Source organism: Chlorocebus sabaeus, chromosome 25, assembly GCF_047675955.1.
Source record: "Chlorocebus sabaeus isolate Y175 chromosome 25, mChlSab1.0.hap1, whole genome shotgun sequence".
Classification (NCBI taxonomy): Eukaryota; Metazoa; Chordata; class Mammalia; order Primates; family Cercopithecidae; genus Chlorocebus; species Chlorocebus sabaeus.
This window is the reverse complement of record NC_132928.1, coordinates 67,638,085-67,660,296: the sequence shown is the minus strand read 5'-3', so window position 1 is coordinate 67,660,296 and position 22,212 is coordinate 67,638,085. Positions and strand designations below refer to the sequence as shown.

Here is a 22,212-nt window from a genome sequence, read left to right as displayed (position 1 = left end):
TTAGATCCAATTTCATGAGTATTTAGCTTACCAGAGAGTATTTTTCTTAAAAACTGCATTGCTGGCAGGTCTCTATCCTTAGGACATCAAAACACTTAAAAATATCTGAATGTGCATGAATATATGATACACAGCGATGCACTACAAAACCATATTCTGGTCAAAAGCACACTGTATAAAACAACTGTGGTCCTATAAGATTATAAGATTGTATTTTTAATGGAACACTTCCCTGTTTAAACGCACAAATACTCACCATTGTGTTACAACTGCCTACAGGATTCAGCACAGTCATGTGCTGTATAGGTTTGTAGGTTTATAGCCTAGAAGCAACAGGCGACACCCCACAGCCTAGGTGTGCAGCACGCTGTACCATCTGAGTTTGTGAAAGTATTATATGATCTATGGTGTTTGCGCAACAAAAATGCCTAACGACACATTTCTCAGAACATGTCTCTGTCATTAAGCGATGCATTAACTGTCATATTTATGAGTTCCTACACATATAGTCAGCCATACATACAGTGGTGGCACCATGAAAAGAACACTGATCAAAGATAACAAGTCTTGAGTCTAAGGTTTAGACTCAGCTAAGTGACATTGGTGAAATCATTTGGTGGCACTGAGCTTCAGTTTATTCATCAATAAAATGGGATTAGTGCCTCCTTCACGGGCTTGCTATCGGGCAGAACATATCAAATGTTCAATAAATGTTAGCTGAACTGTAATTTTTTCTGTGGACATTTATCCCCAGTTTCAGTTTAACTTAAAAAGGAGCATACTACAAAACTGGAACTCAGGATGCCTCATTCCCTATATCCATTTGAATTAAAAGCCCAGCAAGAAATCTATGCAAGTGAGTGGCTTATTTAAATATGTGGTGAGCAAAAACAGAATAATTTCTAATGAGCTTCCTTAAATAGTACAGATTGTGTATCCCTTATCCTATAGCTTTGGGACCAGAAGTGTTTCAGATTTCAGATTTTGGAATATTCGCATATATATAAAATGAGATATCTGGGAGATGGGACCCATCTAAATATAATTTAAAAATTCATTTATGTTTCACTATATATAGTTTATACACACAGTTGAAGGTGATTTTCTACAATAATTTTAAATAATTTTGCGCATGAAATAAAGTTTTGACTGTGTTATGACTGCAACCAGTCACGTGAGGTCAGGAGTGGGATTTTCCACTTGTGGCATGATGTCAGCACTCTAAAAGTTTCGAGTTTTAGAGCATTTTGGATTAGAAGTGTTCAACCTGTAGTATACAAACACTATTCAAAGCGCCAGATCCAGTGAAGAAAAACTCGCTCGCAAAGCCCAGTATGAAGGTCAAGCATTTTTATGCTTGAGAAACCACTTGGCTCGAAATTTACTAGAACAGAAAGTTTGCCTGGCAATTCATTATTTGTATTATTGTCCTGCAATAGTAAAGTTTTGCTGCCACTTTTCTAAAGACTTCAAGTACCCTGCTCGCAGAGGAAAAGTTGCCTGCCGCTCTCGCCCTCCTTCTCACCTTAGGGTGACACTGCAGGATTGAGAAGAGCACGTTGTGCAGCCTCAGGAAGATGCTTCCATACTCCAGCGGCTTCAGATGGTCCAAAGGGACAGTGAGAAGGATGCTGAAGGCCAGGCTGACGTGGTGGGGGTTGCCGATGGCCTCCTCCCCCTGCCGCAGCAGTGCCGCCAGGACGTCTAAGACAGGCCCGATCACTGTGAGGGACACAGGCTGCTCCTGACAAGCTTCTCGGTTTAGGAGCTAAAGGGCAAGATGAGACAGAGGAAAAATGAAAGTAATTCCCCAAGGAAATAACACAAACACTGTAGCACCGAGTGACTGAGGTAAAGACGTCTGTGCTCCAAAATGAATTGATGTAGTCAGTGGGCAGTTAAATACCATTTGTTAAACTTCTTACAAATCAGCTCTAGTGAAAGATATTCAATTAACGATTTAGAAAATACAGAGAACAGACCCAAGAGGAAGGATAGCTCAAAGTCCTACCTACGTAACCTGGGACAGCTCACCTGTGACCCTCCTTCTCAGACACACAGCAGCCCTGGTGAGGGCTGTCTCTTACAATGCTCACTGTTCTGCTGTGTAGACCCCTGCAATACCCTTTGGGTGGACATAAGCAGATTCTAGCCTGGTGTTCTCATCAGTGAGGGCCTACCACACACATCATCAACACTGCCTGCCTGTCAGCCTGGGTCACCCCATATATAGCCCACATGCCTCTCCTGATGCTCACCACACATACTGAGTGACGACGACCCCTGCCATCCACCAAAACGGATGCTCAGGAAAATGACAAAGCAGCCAAATTGGAAACAAGAGAGAATATTAAGTCTGTTTTTTAGGCCCTTTTGCCCCAGGAACATGCTAACCCAGGGCAATTCTCTCAGGTAGCAACGGCTAGAATTAGGGCAGAGGATGATGGTAAAATAGATACTGCTCCTTCACACCTAAGTGTAAGAACACCCAGGTCAGGGTTTTTAGAGGGCAGGAGACAGTCCCAATCTGAGCCAGATTTTTGTTCTAGTGAAACAAACAGCCTAGCAACAACTGGACACAAATTTTAACATTTGAGTAAGATTGTAACAAAATAAACTCCTATCTGCAACATTACTATGCCATCCTATAAAGCATTTTATTCTCACTGTATCATAGGCCTTAAACACACACATACACATACACACACACATACACACACACAAAACTCCTACAAATAAATGAGTGCATTAAACTAACCACAACATTTTGTGGGGACAAAGAAAGCCCCAGAATTCCTTGTATTATCATCTGATTAAATAGGCATCTACAAGCTGGCTGAAGTGGCATGCACCTATAATCCTGGTGACTTGGGAGGCTGAGGCCGAAGGATCACTTGAGGCCAGGAGTTTGAGGCTGCAGAACACTATGTTTGCACCTGCAAATAGCCACTTCACCTTAGCCTGGACCACACATTGAGATCCCATTTCTAAAAAAATAAAAAAACATAAAATTTTAAAAATTAAGCAGGCCTCCACGATAGCCTCCCTTTATCACTACATCCCTGTTTTTACTGCCTGTCTAATGCTTCCCAATGCTACTAAATGTCCCTTGATACCACCTCCCTTCCACTGTTCCAACTGTTGATACCAATGTGTTCAGGAAGGACACACAAACTCGGCATCCTGCTCACCGTTGTCCTCAGGAAGCAGCCCACACACACGCTCTGCATAAAGCCACAGGGCAGCAGACCCCCAAAAGGCTGACTTCTGTCTTTATAGGAAGAGGGAGGGGAGGAGCTGGAGGACACATCTCCAGAGGGTACTCACTGTTAAAGCCGTGACTATCTGGGGACACGCACGCCACAACAGACTTGCTTTCTCTCCACTGAGTGGGCAGTTGAGTAGCAGCCTCAGCAATGTAATAGCTGACACAACAGCCTGGGGTAAAAGAGAAAAAACTTAGCAGCAGAGATAGCTTGTTCTTTCTTAAGAACTCCACCTGGGGAAGGAGCCTGCTCCCTGGGGCTGCAGCGTTGGAGTGGATTGAGAGCCCTGGTGTCAGGGGACGTGGATAAGGCCTGCTTGGGGTTAAGTCCTGGGAGGGACAACCTTCACATCAGCACACAGACAGGAAGGAAGTGAAGAAGATGAGCAGAGCTGGGGCAAAGTCAGGGTCTTTCAGCAGCATCTCACTAAACCAAGCACATAAATGGGCCAGAACAGTGAACTGCACAAGGGTCACACACTGTGACCTAATTATGGAGAGCCTGTGTTGTCAAGGCTCTGTCCACGCAGAGGACACTGGCTGTTACTTCACTGAGCAACGATGCATGCTTACAGACAGGAGGGGCTGGAGGAAAACGTGAAAACAATCGGATTAGGTGCTGTGGTCGCGGGTGCTACATGCTGATATGAGGGCAATATGGCCCAATCGGGTCACATGTTTCAAAATATATGGTGGGAGGGGTCTTAAGCAAAGAATGAGCAGAATTTAATTTTTTTTTTTTGAAACTGAGTCTCACTCTGTCACCAGGCTTGGAGTGCAATGGCATGATCTCTGCTCACTGCAACCTCCACCTCCTGGGCTCAAGCAATTCTCCTGCCTCGGCCTCCCAAGTGGCTGGGATTACAGGCACCCACCATCACAACCAGCTAATTTTTGTATTTTTAGTAGGGATGCAGTTTCACTATGTTGGCCAGGCTGGTTTCGAACTCCTGACCTCATATAATCTACCCACCTCAGCCTCCCAAAGTGCTGGGATTACAGGCGTGAGCCACTGCGGCCGGCCAGAATTTAACTTTTATATGTATCAGTATTGTGAATATGTAATACTTAGTATTTTACACAGTAAGACCACACATTTGTAATTTGAAAAACTTCCCCTTCGAAAAATAAGGTTTTAAACCATGAGACATAGGCAGAGCCCTGCCTTTACTGGGTGCCAGGCATTTCACACTGTCAGTGAGTTTCTACTTCAGCCTCACACCATCCTCTTCTCCCCGAATGCTGTGCAGCCCACCCTACAACCCTAGCCAAAGTCCTGGCTTCTGCCTTTCACTCTCTTCCCTTCCCTGCTCCCTCTGACTATGCACACCCCAAAGCCCCATCTCCACTCCCACTCTCCTGCCCACCTACAGGTTATCTCCCCACCAGGGCCTGCCCCCCCACACCACTTCTCCCTGTTCATCTTCTCACACTTGTACATCCCATCCCCTGCTCCTGGCAGCCCAATACGCGCCTGCACGGTGCAGTGCACGCCTCCCTTCCCCTCACCTCTGCTCCCCAACCAAGTCTCCTGCATTCTTCAGGGCACAGCTGGAGTCTCACTTCCTCTGGGAAGTCTCCTGACCAACTGGTCCAAACAGAAATTTGGGTTTGTTTCTTCCCCTGCCCAAATCAGTACCCAATCCCAGTGTGCTGTATATGACCAGGAGTCAACAAGCCATTCATGAGGCAGAAAGAATATGCCTAGACCACAGACCTTGGCTGGAGTCTCTGCCCCGCCAACCACTGGCTCTGTGGCCTGTGGCCTTCTTCCTTGTGTAAGAGACGTCTGACCGGTCCAGTGCCCACAGGCATTCAGAGAAGCAAATCCCAGCATGTGAGCTCTGTGCAAAGGCACTCAGCAAGTGCAACACCATGCAGGCTGTATCAGTGACTTCCGTCAGAACTGAAGCGGCAGGCTAACTGAGGTGCTTCTCAGATGCTGGCATGAGGGCAGTATGGCCCAATCAGGCCACATGTTTCAAAAAACATGGTGCGAGAGGTCTTCAGCAAAGAATGAGCAGAATTTAACTTTTTTATGTATCAGTTTTGTGAACGTGTAACACTTAATATTTGACGTAATAAGACCACACATTTGTAATGTGAAGACTTCCCGTTTGAAAACTAAGGCCTTCCCTACGCCGCAGCCTGGGCTATCCCACAGGCCAGGGCTCCCTCTCACAGACTCCCTCTTTGCCTAGAGTCTCCACCAGTTAGAATTTGTTTAGTTTTAAGGGTGACACCACATCTCAAATCAGTTTTCCCATTTGAGCCGACATGATTTCTGAGCCTGCCACACAAGGAGGGAGAAGCCGCCCACCTGCGCATCTGCTTTCCACATGTTACTGACGTCCAGTCCCTGGAGAATACACTGCATCACCAGCCTCAAGTCCTCTGTCGTCCCAACCTCTAACATTTGGGTGAACAAGGCTCCCAAATGAGGCTCAATATCCTGAGTGACCTGAACAGGAATTTCAGGATCTGTATGGGTAAGAAACCAAAACTGTTAAGATGTGACAGACAGGTGAAATAAATTACCAAGTAGTCACATGATGAAACTGCGCACAGCTGTGGCCGCCATCAAACATCACCAAGTTAGGGGCATGGTGATACAAGCACTGGTGGAAAAAGCAGGTACACGTATTTAGTGTGATACCATGCTCTCACACACACAGCTGCACCTGTGCATTGTGAAATTTGGGTTTGTTTCTTCCCCTGCCCAAATCAGTACCCAATCCCAGTGTGCTGTATATGACCAGGAGTCAACAAGCCATTCATGAGGCAGAAAGAATATGCCTAGACCACAGACCTTGGCTGGAGTCTCTGCCCCGTCAACCACTGGCTCTGTGGCCTGTGGCCTTCTTGTGTAACACAAGAAGTGTTATCTTTTGTAACACAAAAACTTGTGATATCACAAGATATCTTGTGTTATCTTGTGTAACACAAAAACACAGAAGACGACAGCCATGCTTAGGAGGTAAACTGCGAACCACAGAAGACAGTGATTATTGCTTTGTGCCGCTGACCCTTGAACAATGTTTGAACTGCATGGATCCACTTACACACGGGTTTTCTTCTGCCTCTGGCACCCCGAGACAGCAAGACCAACCCCTCCTCTTCCTCCTCCTCAACCTACTCAATGTGAGGATGAAGAGGATGAAGACCTTGATGATAATATACTTCACTTAATGAATGGCAAATACATTTTCTCTTCCTTATTATTTTCTTAATAACATCTTCTTTAGTTTACTTGATTGTAAGAATATAATACATAAATACATACACAAAACATGTGGTAATCGACTGTTTATATTCTCAGTAAGGCTTTGGTCAACAGTAGGCTATCAGTAGTTTAGTTTCCAGAGAGTCAAAAGTAATATAAGATTTTTTAAATAGAATTGTTTCAGAAGGATATACATGAAATTTTTTACTGTGCCGAGGGTTGGTGCCTTAACCCCTATGTTGTTCAAGGGTCAAATGTATTTTATTTCTCTACTTTCTTTGTGTTTCTCTTATAAAATCGGTAGGGGTGCAAGAGTGGGTGATATTTTAAACGGATGGGAAAGTCATAAAGATTAAGAGAGCTCCATTTTTCAGGCCTGGATGTAAGGAAGTCACCCAGCTGTTTCCCATCATCCCCAGTGTCCTTGGGCCCACAGTTTCACAATAACGCCCAAAGCCAGGGCACTCAAGGCCCTTTATCATCTGGCCCCAGGTCATCTTTCCAGCCAGCTCTTCAGCCCCATCTGCCTATTCCACATTGCCAGAATACCGTCCTGCTTTCCCATCTTTGCTTACTATTTACAGCACTGGGGGAAAGTGGACTTTGGGTGGTAAAGATCTAGATCCAAGTCTCCCATAAGCTGTAAAATCCTGGACCCACGATTTATCTGAGCCTCAACTCCCTCATCAGTGAAGTGGGCATAACAGCACCAACTCCTGTGGCTGGCAAATAAAAAAAGGTCACAGAGTTCACAACACAGTGCCCTCACCTGAAAGGCTCCCATTTCCACCTGCTCTAGCTATGCTTTAAGGGCTACTCACACGTGGCCTGTATGTGGCCTCTCCACCGAGTCCCATAGCTCTGGTTCACTTTATGGCGTCTCCCCCACCTTTGCCCTGTGATGTGTGCGAATGTCTGTTTACTTAATTACACAGGCCAAAATCAATACCTCACTCATCTCCAGAGTAGGATACAGCCTCAAACATACAAGCATTTTAATTGTGTTTTTCATGTTTCTGGAGACAGGGTCTCACACCATCACCCAGGTTGGAGTGCAGTGGCACAATCATGGCTCACTGCAGCCTCAACCTCTTGGGCTCAAGGGGTCCTCTCGCCTCAGCCTCCAGAGTAGCTGGGACCACAGGTGCATGCTAACCGCACAGGCTTTTTGTACAGATGGGGTTTTGCTTTTTCACCCAGGTTGGTCTCAAACTCCTGGCCTCAAGTGATCTCTTGGCTCAGCCTCCCTAAGTGCAGGATTACAGATGCCAGCCAGCACTCCCAGCCAAGAAGTATTTTTAGAAATGTTGGTTTCTGTAATTGAATTCAGGCCCTCTGTTCTACTATCAGAAGACATTCTTTTCAAAAGGCCACCTCTGAGCCACCTTTAAGGACACAGGGAGAACTCCACGGCTGGGGCACCTGCACGGTCCCTCTTCACACTCCCTCTTCCTGCCCAAAGCCTTGGGCCACTCCTCATTTGGCATTTCTTCCAGAGCACTCACAATTCTGGCACTTCCCTGGACAGTGTCTAACAGCTCACATGGAAGAGGCCTGGACACAGCAACACCCCAGGCCCATGAACTGAGGGCACAGTGTACCAGTCTGGCCTTGCCCAACCCTGACCACGCTGTGACCAAGGGGCTCTGTCCCTGGGGAAATAAGGTACCAAAAGTTCAGGGACATACAGTTAGGACTTAAAGACTGCCTCAACTCGGCCAGGCATGGTGGCTCATGCCTGTAATCCCAGCACTTTGGGAGGCCAAGGCAGACGGATCACTTAAGGTCAGGAGTTCAAGACCAGCCTGGCCAACACGGTAAAACCTCATCTCTACAAAAATTCAAGAACTAGCTGGGTGTGGTGGCACACACCTGTAATCCCAGCTACTCGGGAGGCCGAGGCAAGAGAATCACTCAAAGCCGGGAGGCGGAGGTGGCAGTGAGCCAAGACCGTGCCACAGTACTCCAGCTTGAGTGACAGAACGAGACAATGTCTCAAAAAAAAAAAAAAAAAAAAAAAAAAGGGATTGCCTCAACTCAGCAGGGTTGAAGAGGAAAAGGAGGACACAATATTCTGTTAACTAAAGGGCACAAGGGCAGAGCTTCAGACCACCAGTTGCCGTTTCTTGGGCCAGTCACTTAGAACACTATAATTAGGCTTAATAAAAGACTCGATTTTAGCCCCCATTAAGAAGGTGAACACCATTCACTAAAAGACACCCTGACACAGTAAGACAGAACAATGTAATATCAGAGCCTTTCGGTTAATCCACAATCCAGCCAGAGACAGGTTACTGCAAGGGAGACAACAGCAGCGTGATTTGGCCCGTGGCACTCCAGTTCTGGCGCTGGCACAGGCAGACCAGATGGCTCTACTTTCTGCGAGAACCCATTTAACCCTCACGTACTGAAAGGCACGCCTGTGGCCCCATCCGTCACAGCTTCTCCACCCAGAAACACAGACCTTAACGTGTGCTTAACACGGACGTTAACGTGACATTAACGAGGGTCAGATTTGGCTGACTTGCAGACCTCACCTCAAAAGACTGACCTGACCCCAGCCCTTTTGTTACCACCAAAACAAAAAAGAAAAGACCCCCCCCACAATTGTGGTGTGTGCCATCTTGAAACAGAAGAAATCTCTTCCACTAACTGTTTGTTTGGGAGGAGTAAAAGTGTATTTTATTTGTATACCCTAATAAACGTAACAAATCTTAATCGTCTTTCACTATATTTAGAGGAAAACCTCAACAAACTCTAAATGGGCCTCCAAAAACATTATCATCTATTCCCTGCTTAAGGCAAGTTTAAATCATAGAAAAGTATTTTGATTTATTCTTATTAAAATGCAACATTAAAGTGGTACAAAATAAGAAAATAGCAACAATCACCACCTATTACACTGCACTAATACAACACATGTTAATGCAATAATTATTTTAATTTTTGGATGCCTTTCTAGCCCTTTTCTGCATGAATATATATTTTACATAGTTGTAATTGTGGCATATTTAACATTTCATATTGTACTTTTTTTGCTTAACAATATTTTCTATATATTTCTAGCCCTTGTCTTCATAAGAGGTTTCAGAATTATAATTTTAATGGCTGCCTAGTAACCCATTAACCTTTCACCAAGGGGGCTGTAAAGGTCGACTCTGTGCAGGAAGACATGAGCTCTCTCGCTTTGGGACTGTGTATGAGGTCCTAGTTTGCTGCCTGGAAGGCTACCTTCAGACTCAAAAACACTCTGACGACATCGTAGGTAGCCTGGGTCCAGTGAGCACCTGCACCTGGCAGCACCCCAATATGGGCGGGGTGGGGGGGATTGTGTGTGTGAACTAAGGCAGGCACAGTCCTACCCTCAAGGAACTGTAAGAGGCTCTTTGGAAATTAAGTGATTTGGCTGGGCACGGTGGCTCACGCCTGTAATCCCAGCACTTTGGGAGGCTGAGGCAGGCAGATCATGAGGTCAGATCGAGATCATCCTGGCTAACACAGTGAAACTCTCTATGAGGTCAGATCAAGATCATTCTGGCTAACACAGTGAAACTCTGTCTCTACTAAAAAATACAAAAAAATTAGCCAGACGTGGTGGCAGATGCCAGTAGTCCCAGCTACTTGGGAGGCTGAGGCAGGAGAATCACTTGAACCCAGGAGGTGGAGGTTGCAGTGAGCCGAGATCATGCCGCTGCACTCCAGCCTGGGTGACAGAGCGAGACTCTGTCTCAAAAAAAGAAAAAAAAAAAAAAAAAGACATTAAGTGATTTGTACTTTTTTTTTTTTTTTTTTTAAATGAGACAGGGTCTCACTGCGTCACCCAGGCTGGAGTGCAATGGCAGGATCAAGATTCACTGCAGCACCGACCTCCCTGGGCTCAAGTGATCCTCCCACTTCAACATCCTGAGTAGCTGGGATGACAGACACATGCCACCAAACCTGGCCAATTTTTGTAGAGATGGGGTTTTGCCATGTTGCCTGGACTCAAGCAATCTGCCCCCTCAGTCTCCCAAAGTGCTAGGATTACTGGCGTGAGCTGTCACGCCTGGCTCTGATTTGTACTTTTTTAAAAAGATACAAAAGATTTTTATACCTTTTTAAAGTCAATTTATGGCATTGAAAGTCTGATACATAAGAGTCTACTAAGGATGCAGGTATCTATGTATCTCATTGCAGCCAGGACAAGTTAAAGGCTAAAAAGCTGAAGAGGAGCAGATTTCAAAACTAAAAACTTACACAGAACAACCTCCAAAAGAAGTGAGCAACTGAGGTACAGAGCAACATACGGAGGAGGCTGCTGTTTGCACAGAAAGTAGGGAACTAGTTGTAGCGGTAATTGCTAATGTATGCCTAGAATGTAAATAGAGGGCATGAAGTCGCGGGTGCTGGGCCTAGGAGGGAGACCTTCTCACTGTCCACATGTGGTACCTTTTGAACACATCACATGCTCACTTATTCCCAGTTCCAAAAAGGGGAGCAGTGGAAACTAGACCCCTATAACACAGAATTAGCTCAAGAGAAAATAACTTACCTGCAAGAACTCTTCTCACAGAATGAAACACGGAGGTAAACACGGAGTCCTTTTTGGGATGGAGTTCTGGGGCCAAAAACAACAGAGTCAAAAACTGCAAGGCTGCCCGAAAAGACTGATCATGTCCCGCAAGAGCTGGCAGCTCCAACAGTATCTGAGAGTAAACACCCTGGTAGAGGGCAGCATGGGAGAGCAGCGTCCTGTCGGTTACTTGGGAAACGTTGGCTCCTCCATCCCTGCAGTGCTGACCCAGGTCGGCTTCCAAGAGCGTGCTGACGGATGAGATGAGGACGGAGGGAAGGTGCCAGCCCTGGGCCCCTCGCACTGAGCAGAGCTGCAGCACAGCTCCCGTCTGCAACACAGCCTGCTGCAGCAGCTCGGACAGTGCTGCTGGGGCCTCCGGGCCCAGCTTCTGCTCTTTGAGGAAAGGTCCCAGGACATGGCACAACCTGGTTAAAGACACCAGAAGGAGCTGCCTGCCCTGGGGGTTCTGATTTTCCAATTGTTTGCCAGAAGCTGCTTCCATGTATGGTTTGGAACTAGAGAGGAATGTGGTGATTTTTCTAAAATTGAGCAACAAGCTCAGCTTCATTTGGATGAGCATCTGCATTAGCTCCTCTAAGAATGTACCTATCACTTGGAGGAATTCCAGCCAAGTGGGATCATCCATCTCAATAGGGAACCTACCACTAGCTTTGAACAATGAAGTCAGTACAATCTCAAAAATATCACTACCATACATGATTTTGAACACAGAGCGAGCACTTTTCCCCTTTTGCAGGTAACCAAGAAGCTGGTAGCAAGTCATCAAGAACTTGAGAGCCAGTGAGGAGGAGCAAGAGCATCCTAGTCTGGTGATGGCCATGGACAGTAACAGAAGAAAATAATGCACATGATAGGGTGGCAAGAGGCTGTCCAGCTGTAAAGCAGAAATCACTTCCAAAAGCCCTAGGATGCTTTCCAACTGCTCTCCCTCCAGCTGGATGGGGAAGTCACTCTTGACCAGGGATAGTAAGTTCTTGGCAATTTCTCCTCTAGGTTCTAAACCTTCGGGTCCAGCTTTTGCAAATCTGTTTTCCCAATGACCCACAACCATGTGGTCCTTTTCAAAAAGCCAGGGAAGCTGCTGACTGACAAGACCTGAGTCACGCTGGGCACCAGAACACAGAATGCTGGAGCATCTTGCGGTTATGCACATTAAGAAAGCAGAATGAAGGGACTGCATCTCTGGAAAGAGAGGGCTATGAAGGATGGCTTTGGAAATTTTTTCCAGTGTGACGTATGCCTCTTCCTCTAGTGAGCCTTCCTGGGCTTTGCCCATTGGTAAAGTTCTCAGCAGGACACTGGCCAGGTATCTCACATCATCTGGACACAGATAGGATATCAGAATGGTGAGATTTGACACAATCAAGTGCCAGTGTGCTACAGGGTATGTGAGTCCACTCACTGTCCCAACTTGGCCATCCCAGGAAGCCACTGTTCTCTGATTCAAGCTTTTTCTGCTGGAACCAATAATAAAGGCAGCATCGCACCTCAAACTTCGGAGGGCTTCTTCAGACCGGAAACTAGTGTGCATTAAAGTCCTTCTCATTTTCTGCAGGTACAGCTGTTCCAAGCAATATCTACCAAGAGAGCTGAACTGGGCTGTAAACTTCTCTATCTTCTTCCAATGCTGTGTTTCTACACCTGGGAGCAATGAAGGGAGGTTCGAGATCTCCACAGCAACACCTATAGGGGCCCCAGACATAGAGTGATACTGGCTACAGTTCAAACTTAACATAGCGTCCACTTGGGCCCAGGTGTAAGCAAGCAAGAGTGCAGAGTCACTGACCTTCTGTAGCCACAGCTCTGGCTCTGGGCCTAGGGGGTCCAGGAGAAGGGCCAGCAGGGGCTGCACCAGTTCCCTCAGCATCCGCTCCATCATGCACTGCGTCCGTCTGACAATGGGCAGGGGCGTGCTGCTATCCAGGCTCCTCATGTTGAACATGATGCAGTGCAGCAGCGAGCTCAGTGACAGTGACTTCAGGGCCATGTCAGCATCACTCTGCAAATAGGGCAAGACTAAAGACTGGAACTTCTCCAGCACAAGGGACCACGTGTCCAGGATCTGACTCGGAGGCAGCTCCAGGAGGCATGCAGACAGTACCGTGGAGGGGCCCGAGGCCAGCACAGGCTGCCTCAGTGTCTCAGCAGCTGGACGACAGATCACCCCCAAAACTTCTTCAAACAACCGTGGCACTTGTCGGAGTTTGGCATAAGTCTGGAAGACAGTATGAATAAGCATCTCCTGGGCTTTTTTGGTTCGAAACTCTGTTACTTCTGCATCGATCCATGCCGAAGCCAGCAGGTCATCCAGGTCTGGCTCCAAAATCAAATGATTCAGAGAGATCAAAGTCTTCAGGCAGCGGAACCAGGCTGGTATGGGTGCTTGTGCATGGTTTATCAGCAGCTCAGCCACATGCCGGTAAAAGCGAAACTGAGCCTCTTCGTGCCGAATCCTGTCGGCAGCGATGTTGTAGATGTTGTTGTTGGCCACTGAGTTTAGTAGCTGTTCCACAACCAAAAGCTCTGTGGTCCAATCTGATGTGGACAGGGCTTTGCTCTGCTCCTCCTGCAGGTGTGAAATCTTCAAGCAGCCAAACAGTCTGGGGAGAACCTGGAAGCAGAGAAGCTGGTTTCCCTCCTTGAAGTAGGACTCTAGAAAGAGCTTATACAGCAAGGCCACTGAATTGGCCACAACAGCGGTATGAAGGGATGCTGCACAGTAGCCAGCACTGACCAGCCTGGTGAGCACGGTGTCGATGGGAGCCAGAAGGTTCTTCATGGCTCCCGCTTTCACATCCCCTTGCTGCTGGTCCAAGAGCTCCTCCTTGTAGGATGACAGCAGCTCAGGCTGAAAAATTCCTCCTCGGAACACGGCCTCAATCTGACTTCTGATGTCCCGGCTCAGCACCTGCCTCAGCTGGCCCTCACCAGCCTGCGTCCATGTGCCCCCGGAGAGTAAGTGCCTCAGGACCAGGCACGGCTGGAGCAGGTGAGCTGTCACATCCCCAAAGGCACGTCTTGGGTTGACCTGCTGCTGCAGGATCAAGAGATAATGGCCAAGGGCCAGGTGAATGACCTCAAACAACTGGGCTACCACGGCTCCTTCTGGCTGCCTGCAGGCCGACCAGCAAAGCTGGCTCAGCAAGGTCACCATAAGCTCCTGTTTGGCCGTGTAGATGACAGCAAGGGCAGGGGTTGACAGGATGCCCTGGCAGCATCGAAGGACAGCACAGATGTTTCTTTGGGAACCCCGAAGAGAGAACTCAGTTATTCTTTCATTTATGATCTGAAGAAAGAAAGAAAATTCATTACTGACCTTAAACTCATATACACAAGAAAAGTATCAAAAAAAAAAAAAAAAAAAAATCAACAAACTCACCCCTTACCCTCATCTTGGTAAGAAAGAAATGCCCAGATTACCATATTTCAATGAACTTGACATAAGCTTAATGCATCAAAATAAGGCAAAGCACCTGTTTCAATTCCTCCACACATCCATCTTCCATCAATGCAAAACCAGAAAAGGATCCGTGCCTTTGTAAATTTGTTGTCCCTTTTTTTAAAGCTGGGTTTTAAAGGGCTTAAATGCCAAATATCACTTTCCCTTAGACCCTAAACCTGCAACTGAGCTTAGATATTACCAGGCAGAAGGAAAGTAGCACTTAAATTATGACCTTGTGGTCCAAAATACATGTTTACAGGCGAGGCACAGTGGTTCACACCTGTAATCCCAACACTTTGAGAGGCCAAGGTGGGCGGATCACTTGAGGTCAGGAGTTTGAGACCAGCCTGGTCAACATGGTGAAACCCGACTTCACTAAAAATGAAAAAATTAACCGGGCGTACACCTGTAATACCAGCTACTTGGGAGGCCGAGGCAGGAGAATGGCTTGAACCTGGAAGGTGGAGGTTGCAGTGAGCTGGAATCAAGCCACTGCACTCGTCTGGGTAACAGAGAAAGACTCTGTCTGAAAAAAGAAAAAAAAAAAACACATTTATAGTCAATTATACTTTTTCTATTAAAAAGAAAAGTCGAAGCAAAAGACACTCTTTTAAAAAGGAAAGTAGCTGGGCATGGTGGCTCATGCCTGTAATCCCAACACTTTGGGAGGCTGAGTGCAAGGCAGATTACAAGAGGCCAGGCGTTTGAGACCAGCCTGGTCAACATGGTGAAACACTATCTCTGCTGAAAATATAAAAATTAGCCGAGCATGGTGGTGTACACCTGTAGTCCCAGCTACTCAGGAGGCTGAGGCACAAGAATCGCTTGAACCTAGGAGGCAGAGGTTCCAGTGAGCCAAGATCACACCACTGCACTCCAGCCTGGGTGACAGAGACTGTATCTCAAAAAAATTTTAAAAAAGGAAAGCAAATGTTATGTTGCTACTGCTTATTATTCAGCAAATCTATTGTCTACTGCTCTCAAAATTCCAAAATTTACAAACACCAGAAATTATGAGAACCAGGCAGATTCATTCACTCACAGGTTAGGTGACTTGCTCCCAGCCTTATGGAACCTGAGAACCAAACCTATCCCAGGTGCTAAGTTATCAGGTGCCCCAATGAGATAGGTATTATTATTTCTATTCAGGTAATTGCTGGTCGTGGACTTTTAAAGTTACTCTGGAAAGGCTGTAACAAAGATGACAAATCCTTAAACATCAATGCACTATTACGGTGATCTCCAAATTTTTGATTATACAACTCATCGATTTTTCCTGCATTTATACTCAGTAAGTGTAATTTATTTATAAATTATCCACATATGCTACAGCACTAACATTTTATATAATTATGAAGCATACATAAAAATTAAGTATGGCTTTTTAAACAAGGAGACATTCTAAGATTTTCTTCCCATATTCCAAAAGACCATTTGAAACAAGCCACTTTGGTGACCACTGGTTTATTATTTTCAAAAGTGACCCAGTTTGGAACATAATCTCAAGAACTGTTAAGCCTTATGTGCCATCAGGCAGCTCAACCTTCGTTCCTCTCCGTTACTAGCCTCTAATGATTTGCTCTCTGCCTCCACACTCATGAGGGTGAGGCAGTGTTATGGCTTCACAGCCCAGGCTTTATACTCAGGCAGAGTGAGGTTCAAATCCCAGCTCTGCCACTAACCAGCCATGTGACTTTAGGAAAGTTAAACTTCTTTGAGCCTAGCACACATTAAGTGTTCATTAGTAGTAGTTTTTATCGTATCTAGCTATTCTCGTGGTGTATAAACACACTCAGTTTTGACAATGAAGTTCCTACTTCTGATCCGAGACTTTAAAATCACTTTCAGTCACAAACTGCGGAGGCCCCGAGTTGCCGGCCAAGCCACCAGTGGCACTTGTGGCTCAAAGGCCATAGCGGGGTAAAAAAAAAAAATACCTTTGAGGAAATTTCTGTCTGGATTTTGGCCTTTGATCTCCCTCCAGGCCAAAAGAAAGGTGAAGAAGAAGAAAAACAAATGAGAGAAGCATAATTTGCTAGCTACCTTTTCCAGTTAAAAAGGTAATCAATGACCTGTTTATGAAATCGTTCTAAGCTTTTTTTGAATATTAAATAACAAAATGCTTATAGCCTATGATACACATTCAACAGTTATTATTATAATTCCAATAATATTACATCCTTCTCCCCTACCTTAATATTTCCTATATCTTCATACAACTGACACTAAAACAAGTTTCCAGCATGAAGAAGAAATCAAAGGAGATGCATGCAACACATAACAGGACAACAGAAGAGTGAATTACCTTGACTAGGGAAATCTGAAGATTAATGGTCTTTCCATTCTTGAGGAGATTCTGCAATTTTCTGCTATGTAAAATGTTATCTATGTACATCCAAAGTCTTTCAACAATATCTTCCTTCAGCTCAAGTTTTTTCTTATAAAAGGCAACTAATGATTGTCTTGCCCAGTCAAGTAATACCTGAATTTGAAGGAAACATACACTGACAATAAACTTATTTGCTAAGAGAGAAAGATGTTAGACATCAAAGGGACATTACAGGTATAACCAAATCCAATTGCCACGGGGGCGAACCTCTCCTTTAAAACTTACCTTTGGTAATATTACTTAAGTGTTCAGGTATTTTAAAATGTTTATTATTAAAGGATAAGAACGGGAAAACAAATTTGTCTTGTTAGGGCAAATTAAAAGTTTCAGGTGAAACTCTAACACGTCTTACCCCCTTTTCCGAGATTATACAGGCAGACCTCATTTTATTGTGCCTTGTGGATACAGATATTGCATTTACAGATTGGAGGTTTATGGCAACTCTGTGCCAAGCAAGTCTACCTTTATTCCAACAGCATGTGCTTGCTTCGTGTCTCTGCCACATTTTGGTAATTCTCCCAGTATTTCCAACTTTTTCATTCTTATTCTATCTGTTATGGTGCTCTGTGACCGGTGATCATTGATGTTACTATTCTAAATGTTTTGGGGTGCCATGAACTGTGTCCTTCTAAGTCAGTAAGCCTAATCAATAAATGTTCTATGCATCCTGATTGCTCCACCAAAATGCTATTACCCTGACCAGCTATTTTCCCCTCTCTCCTTCTCCTCTGGCCTTCCCATTCCTTGAGACACAATAATATTGCAATTAGGCCAATTAACCCTAAAGTGGCCTCCAGGTATTCAAGTGGAAGGAATAGCTCCATGTCTCTTACATTAAATCCAAAGCTAAAAATAATTAAGCTTAGTAAGGAAGCCATGCTGAAAGGTGAGATAGACCAAAACCAAGCCTCTTGAGCCACTTAGCCAAATTGTGAATGCAAAGGAAAAGTTCTTGAAGGAAATTAAAAGTGTTACTCCAGTGAACACCAAATGATAGAAAGCGAAACACCCTATTGCTGATATGGAGAAAGTTTTAGTGGTCTGGATAGGAGATCAAACCAACCACAATGTTCCCTTAAGCCAAAGCTTAATCCAGAGCAAGGCCCTAACTCTCTTCAATTCTATGAAGGCTGAGAGAAGTAAGGAAGCTGCAGAAAAAAAAGTTAGAAGCTAGCAGAGGTTGGTTCATGAAGTTTAGGGAAAGAAGTCATCTTCATAACATAAAAGTTCCAGGTGAAGTTATCTAGAAGGTCTAGCTAAGATTACAGACAAAGCTGGCTAAACTAAACAGATTTTCAGTGTAGAAAAAATAGCCTTCTATTGGAAGATGTCATCGAGGACTTTTTTTTTTTTTTTTTTTTTTTTGAGATGGAGTTTCACTCTTGTCGCCCAGGCTGGAGTGGAATGGTGCAATCTCAGTACACTGCAACCTCCGCCTCCCAGGTTTGATTCTCCTGCCTCAGCCTCCCGCATAGCTGGGATTACAGGCACCCACCGCCACGCCCGGCTAATTTTTTTTTTTTTTTTTTTTTTGTATTTTTAGTAGAGATGGTGTTTCGCCATGTGGGCTAGACTGTTCTCAAACTCCTAGCCTCAGGTGATCCACCTGCCTCTGCCTCCCAAAGTGCTGGGATTACAGGCAAGAGCCACTGTGTCCAGCCACCATCTAGGACTTTCATAGCTAAAGAAGAAAGTCAACGCCTAGCTTCTAAGCTTCAAAGGACAGGCTGACTCTCTTATTAAGGTCTAATGCAGCTGTTAACTTTAAGTTGAAGCCAGTGCTCACTTACCATCCCCAAAATCCCAGGGGTCTTAAGAATTATGCTAAATCTACTCAGCTTGGGCTCTGTCAATGGAAAAACAAAGCCTGAATGATAGCATATCCGTGTACAGCATGGTTTACTGAAGATTTTAAGCCCGTATTGAGACCGATCGGAACCAAACGATTCCTATCAGAAGATTACTGCTCTTGGGTGACCAAGAGCTCTGATGGAGATGGACTAGGAGATGAATGTTGTTTTCACAACTGCTAACACAACATCCATTCTGCAACTCATGGATCAAGGAGTACTTTTGACTTTCAAGTCTTATTATGTAAGAAATACATTTCCTAATGCTATAGGTGCCATAATGATTTATCTGATGGATGTGGAGAAAGTCAAACTGAAGATCTTCTGGAAAGAATCACCACTCTAGATGCCAGTAAAAATATTCATGAATCATGGGAAGAGGTCAAAATATCAACATTAACAGGATTTTGGAAGAAGCCGATTCCAATCTTCATGGATGACTTTGATGGGCTCAAGACTGAAGTGGAGGAAGCAACTGCATATATAATGGAAACAGCCTGGGAACTAGAATTAGAAGTGGAGCCTGAAGACGGGACTAATAAAACTTGAACGGATAGTTGGTTCTTAGAGATGAGCAAAGAAAGTGGTTTCTTGAGATGGAATCTACTCCTGGTGAAGATGCTGTGAACATTGCTGAAATGACAACAAAGGATTGAGAATAGAACTTAAACTTAGTTGATAAAGCAGTGGCAGGTTTTGAGAAGAAGTCCAATTTAGAAATAAGTTCCACTGTGGGTAAAATGCTGTGTCTTTCATGAAAGGAAAAGCTCCATCAATGCAGCAAACTTCACTGTTGTCTTATTTTAGAAGTTGCGAGTCACCCTAACCTACAGCAATCACCACCCAGATCATCAATATCAAGGCAAGACCCTCCAGGATGATGACTCCCTGAAGGCTCAGATAACCAATAGCATTTTTGGGCAATGTTTTTAAATTAAGGTATGTACATTTTTTAGGCATACTGCTATTGCATTCTTAATAAACTACAGTACAGTATAAACATAAATTTTATATGCACTAGGAAACCAAAAACTTTGTGTGACTCACAATATTGTGATCTATTTCGGTGATGTGGAACCAAACCTGCAGTATCTCTGAGATATGCAACTAAGTTTTAAAAGTTAGAAACACAAAGACTGCTCAGAACGACCACAGAATGTATCAGACACACAAAGCAAAAAAGCAAGTAAGAGTCGAAAGTCTGGGATTTGTGTCCTGGCTTCCCCCACATTGCCTGCAGCTTAACCTCTAATGCTATTAATATTATATGTCATCTGGGAGACAGACATAGTTGATATGAAATCACACAAGTGCTTTATGAAAAGGAGGACTGTGCCTATACAGGTTCCATTACCGTGTCATGTTTCCTTATTCACAAAACATTGAAGAAAGGTGGTGAGGCCTCAGCTCATGATCCCAGAACTGTCAATAACAGTATGAACAGTGACAGATGCCAGAAGGAATAAAATCTCTCAGTATAACAACGGCAGAAACTTTGATCCAGTTGGCTGCTAGAGCATCCCCTTTGTTTCACCCTGGGCAGACTTGCCAGGTGATGGCCATGCTGCCAGGATGACTCCCAAGTGCAGCCAGGTGTAGAAAGCACTGGCTATGACCGCTGCTCTCCGCACCACACCTCATCATCACTTCACACGTCATCCACCTTGGACGCATTCTGTGCTGTCTTCTTTGACAATAGGGACTGGATGTGTATTAATCCAATTTCATGAGCTTGTCATCCTGGTGTTTATCATGCCAACTATTTTTTAGCCTAAAAAGCCTGAGAAATTCTAACAAAATGCAATGCCTTTCTTGGTACCTAGCCTATTTCCAAAATGACTTTATACAAATATTAACATTTCTCTACTTCCCAACCTTCAATTTATCCAATCCTGAGGATTTTTAGCAAAGCACCACCAACCGATTACGAAACATCACTTCGGATTTATAACCAAATGCAGCTATCAATGGACTTTTAGAACCTAACTTCCATAACTTAATTACCAATGTGTTCATTAATGCATATACTTAATTTGTAATATAATGTCTCCAAACAAAAGAAATGCTAAATTCGGTGGGTTCATTTATTTATTTTAAAGAGACAAGGTCTTGCTCTATCGCCCAGGCTGGGAGTGAAAGTGGCACAGTCATAGCTCATTGCAGCCTCAAACTCCTGGGCTTAGGGATGTTCCCACCTCAGCCTCCCAGGTAGTGGGGACTACAGGCAGATGCCACCATGTCTGACTAATTTATATACATATATATTTATATATATTTTTTTAAGAGATGGGATCTTATTACGTTGTCCAGTCTGGTCTAGAACTCCTGGCCTCAAGTGATCTTCCTGCTTTGGCCTCCCAAAATAGAGATTACAGGCATGAGCCACTGCCCCCGACCTAAATGAGGTTTTTTAACAGAAAAAAAAAAAAAAAAAAGTATTAATGAAGTACCTGACTGATTACTTTTTTCATTGTCATTACATTTAACTTCCAACAAAGTTCCCTCCCCAACTTTTTCTCTACTTTTTTATTTTAACCAATTGTCAATATCCAAATTATACAAGTGATAATTATCTTGACAGACTGTAAAAATATGAGTTTCACATTAAACTTACTTGTTCTTTATTTGGAAGAAAGCACTGGTGAGAAATCCAAGCAAAGTGAGCTAGTTTTAGTTTATCTTCCCAGGAGGTTGTCTTGCTTTTAAGCTTAAGGGAAATGCCAGAATAAACAGCAGCCATGGCTAGGCTTTATCTACAATTTTAAAACAATGGGAAAAAAAAAAATACTATAACAAGGTCAGACTGAGGAGGCACCAGAAAGCCAACAATATTGCATCTTATTGTTTACTTAATATGTATTCTTTTAAAAGTTTTTAATGAATCAACAGATTTGTCGGGGTAAATCTACATACAAGATGCTTGACTCCATGAATTTTCTGGGGGAAATTCAGACAAAAGCAAGCAAAAGATGGACCGCACACACAGAAGATGGACTATATGTATTCCAACTGTGATCAAACATCACTTCCACAAAGGTGAGTGTGCAGGAATTCAACAAGGCCAATATCATTGTTTACATTACTTGTGGAAAGAGTCATTCATACATGGTTTCAAATTGAAAGAGGAAAAGATACATAAGCAATATCTGGAGAAAGTAATGTGTCTCCAAGTGAAAAAGAAATCCCCAAAGGAATACTGTTATTTCAGCTGCAACAGTAACCTTCCGCTAAGACTTTTATTCAGTCATGTATAAATTTACAACGCACATACACACTTCAAAAAAGATACAAGAGATACTTGCACAAGGAAAACACTAAAAATAGAAAACAAAAAACCGTTAAGTCTCGGGGATAGCAAACATACCAAACACCTACAGTTACTATGAAACTGGTAAACTTGGCTTTGAGTTTCCTAAAAGTTATAGAGAAAAGGAACGTTAAGGAACGTTTTCATTTTAGAAATTAAA

General features: G+C 44.2%; 1 protein-coding gene across 7 annotated transcripts in view; it reads right to left on the bottom strand.

Moving 5' to 3' along the window:
- Nucleotides 1-22,212, bottom strand: part of URB2 (URB2 ribosome biogenesis homolog) — a 40,055-nt gene that overhangs the window by 17,036 nt on the left and 807 nt on the right. The window contains exons 1-7 of one of the 7 annotated variants that reach the window (XM_073011842.1): nucleotides 21,360-21,464; nucleotides 21,047-21,141; nucleotides 16,812-16,988; nucleotides 11,020-14,350; nucleotides 5,586-5,746; nucleotides 3,328-3,438; nucleotides 1,526-1,768 (exon numbers count right to left, since the gene is read on the bottom strand). In XM_073011842.1, the coding sequence (XP_072867943.1) occupies nucleotides 1,526-1,768; nucleotides 3,328-3,438; nucleotides 5,586-5,746; nucleotides 11,020-14,350; nucleotides 16,812-16,901 (3,936 nt within the window). In that variant the 5' untranslated portion in view covers nucleotides 16,902-16,988; nucleotides 21,047-21,141; nucleotides 21,360-21,464. Of the gene's footprint in view, nucleotides 1-1,525; nucleotides 1,769-3,327; nucleotides 3,439-5,585; nucleotides 5,747-11,019; nucleotides 14,351-14,910; nucleotides 15,033-15,548; nucleotides 15,697-16,811; nucleotides 16,989-21,046; nucleotides 21,142-21,359; nucleotides 21,533-22,212 lie in introns of those variants that run through there. The other 6 variants (XM_007989752.3, XM_007989751.3, XM_073011843.1 and 3 more) reach the window with 6 other exon arrangements.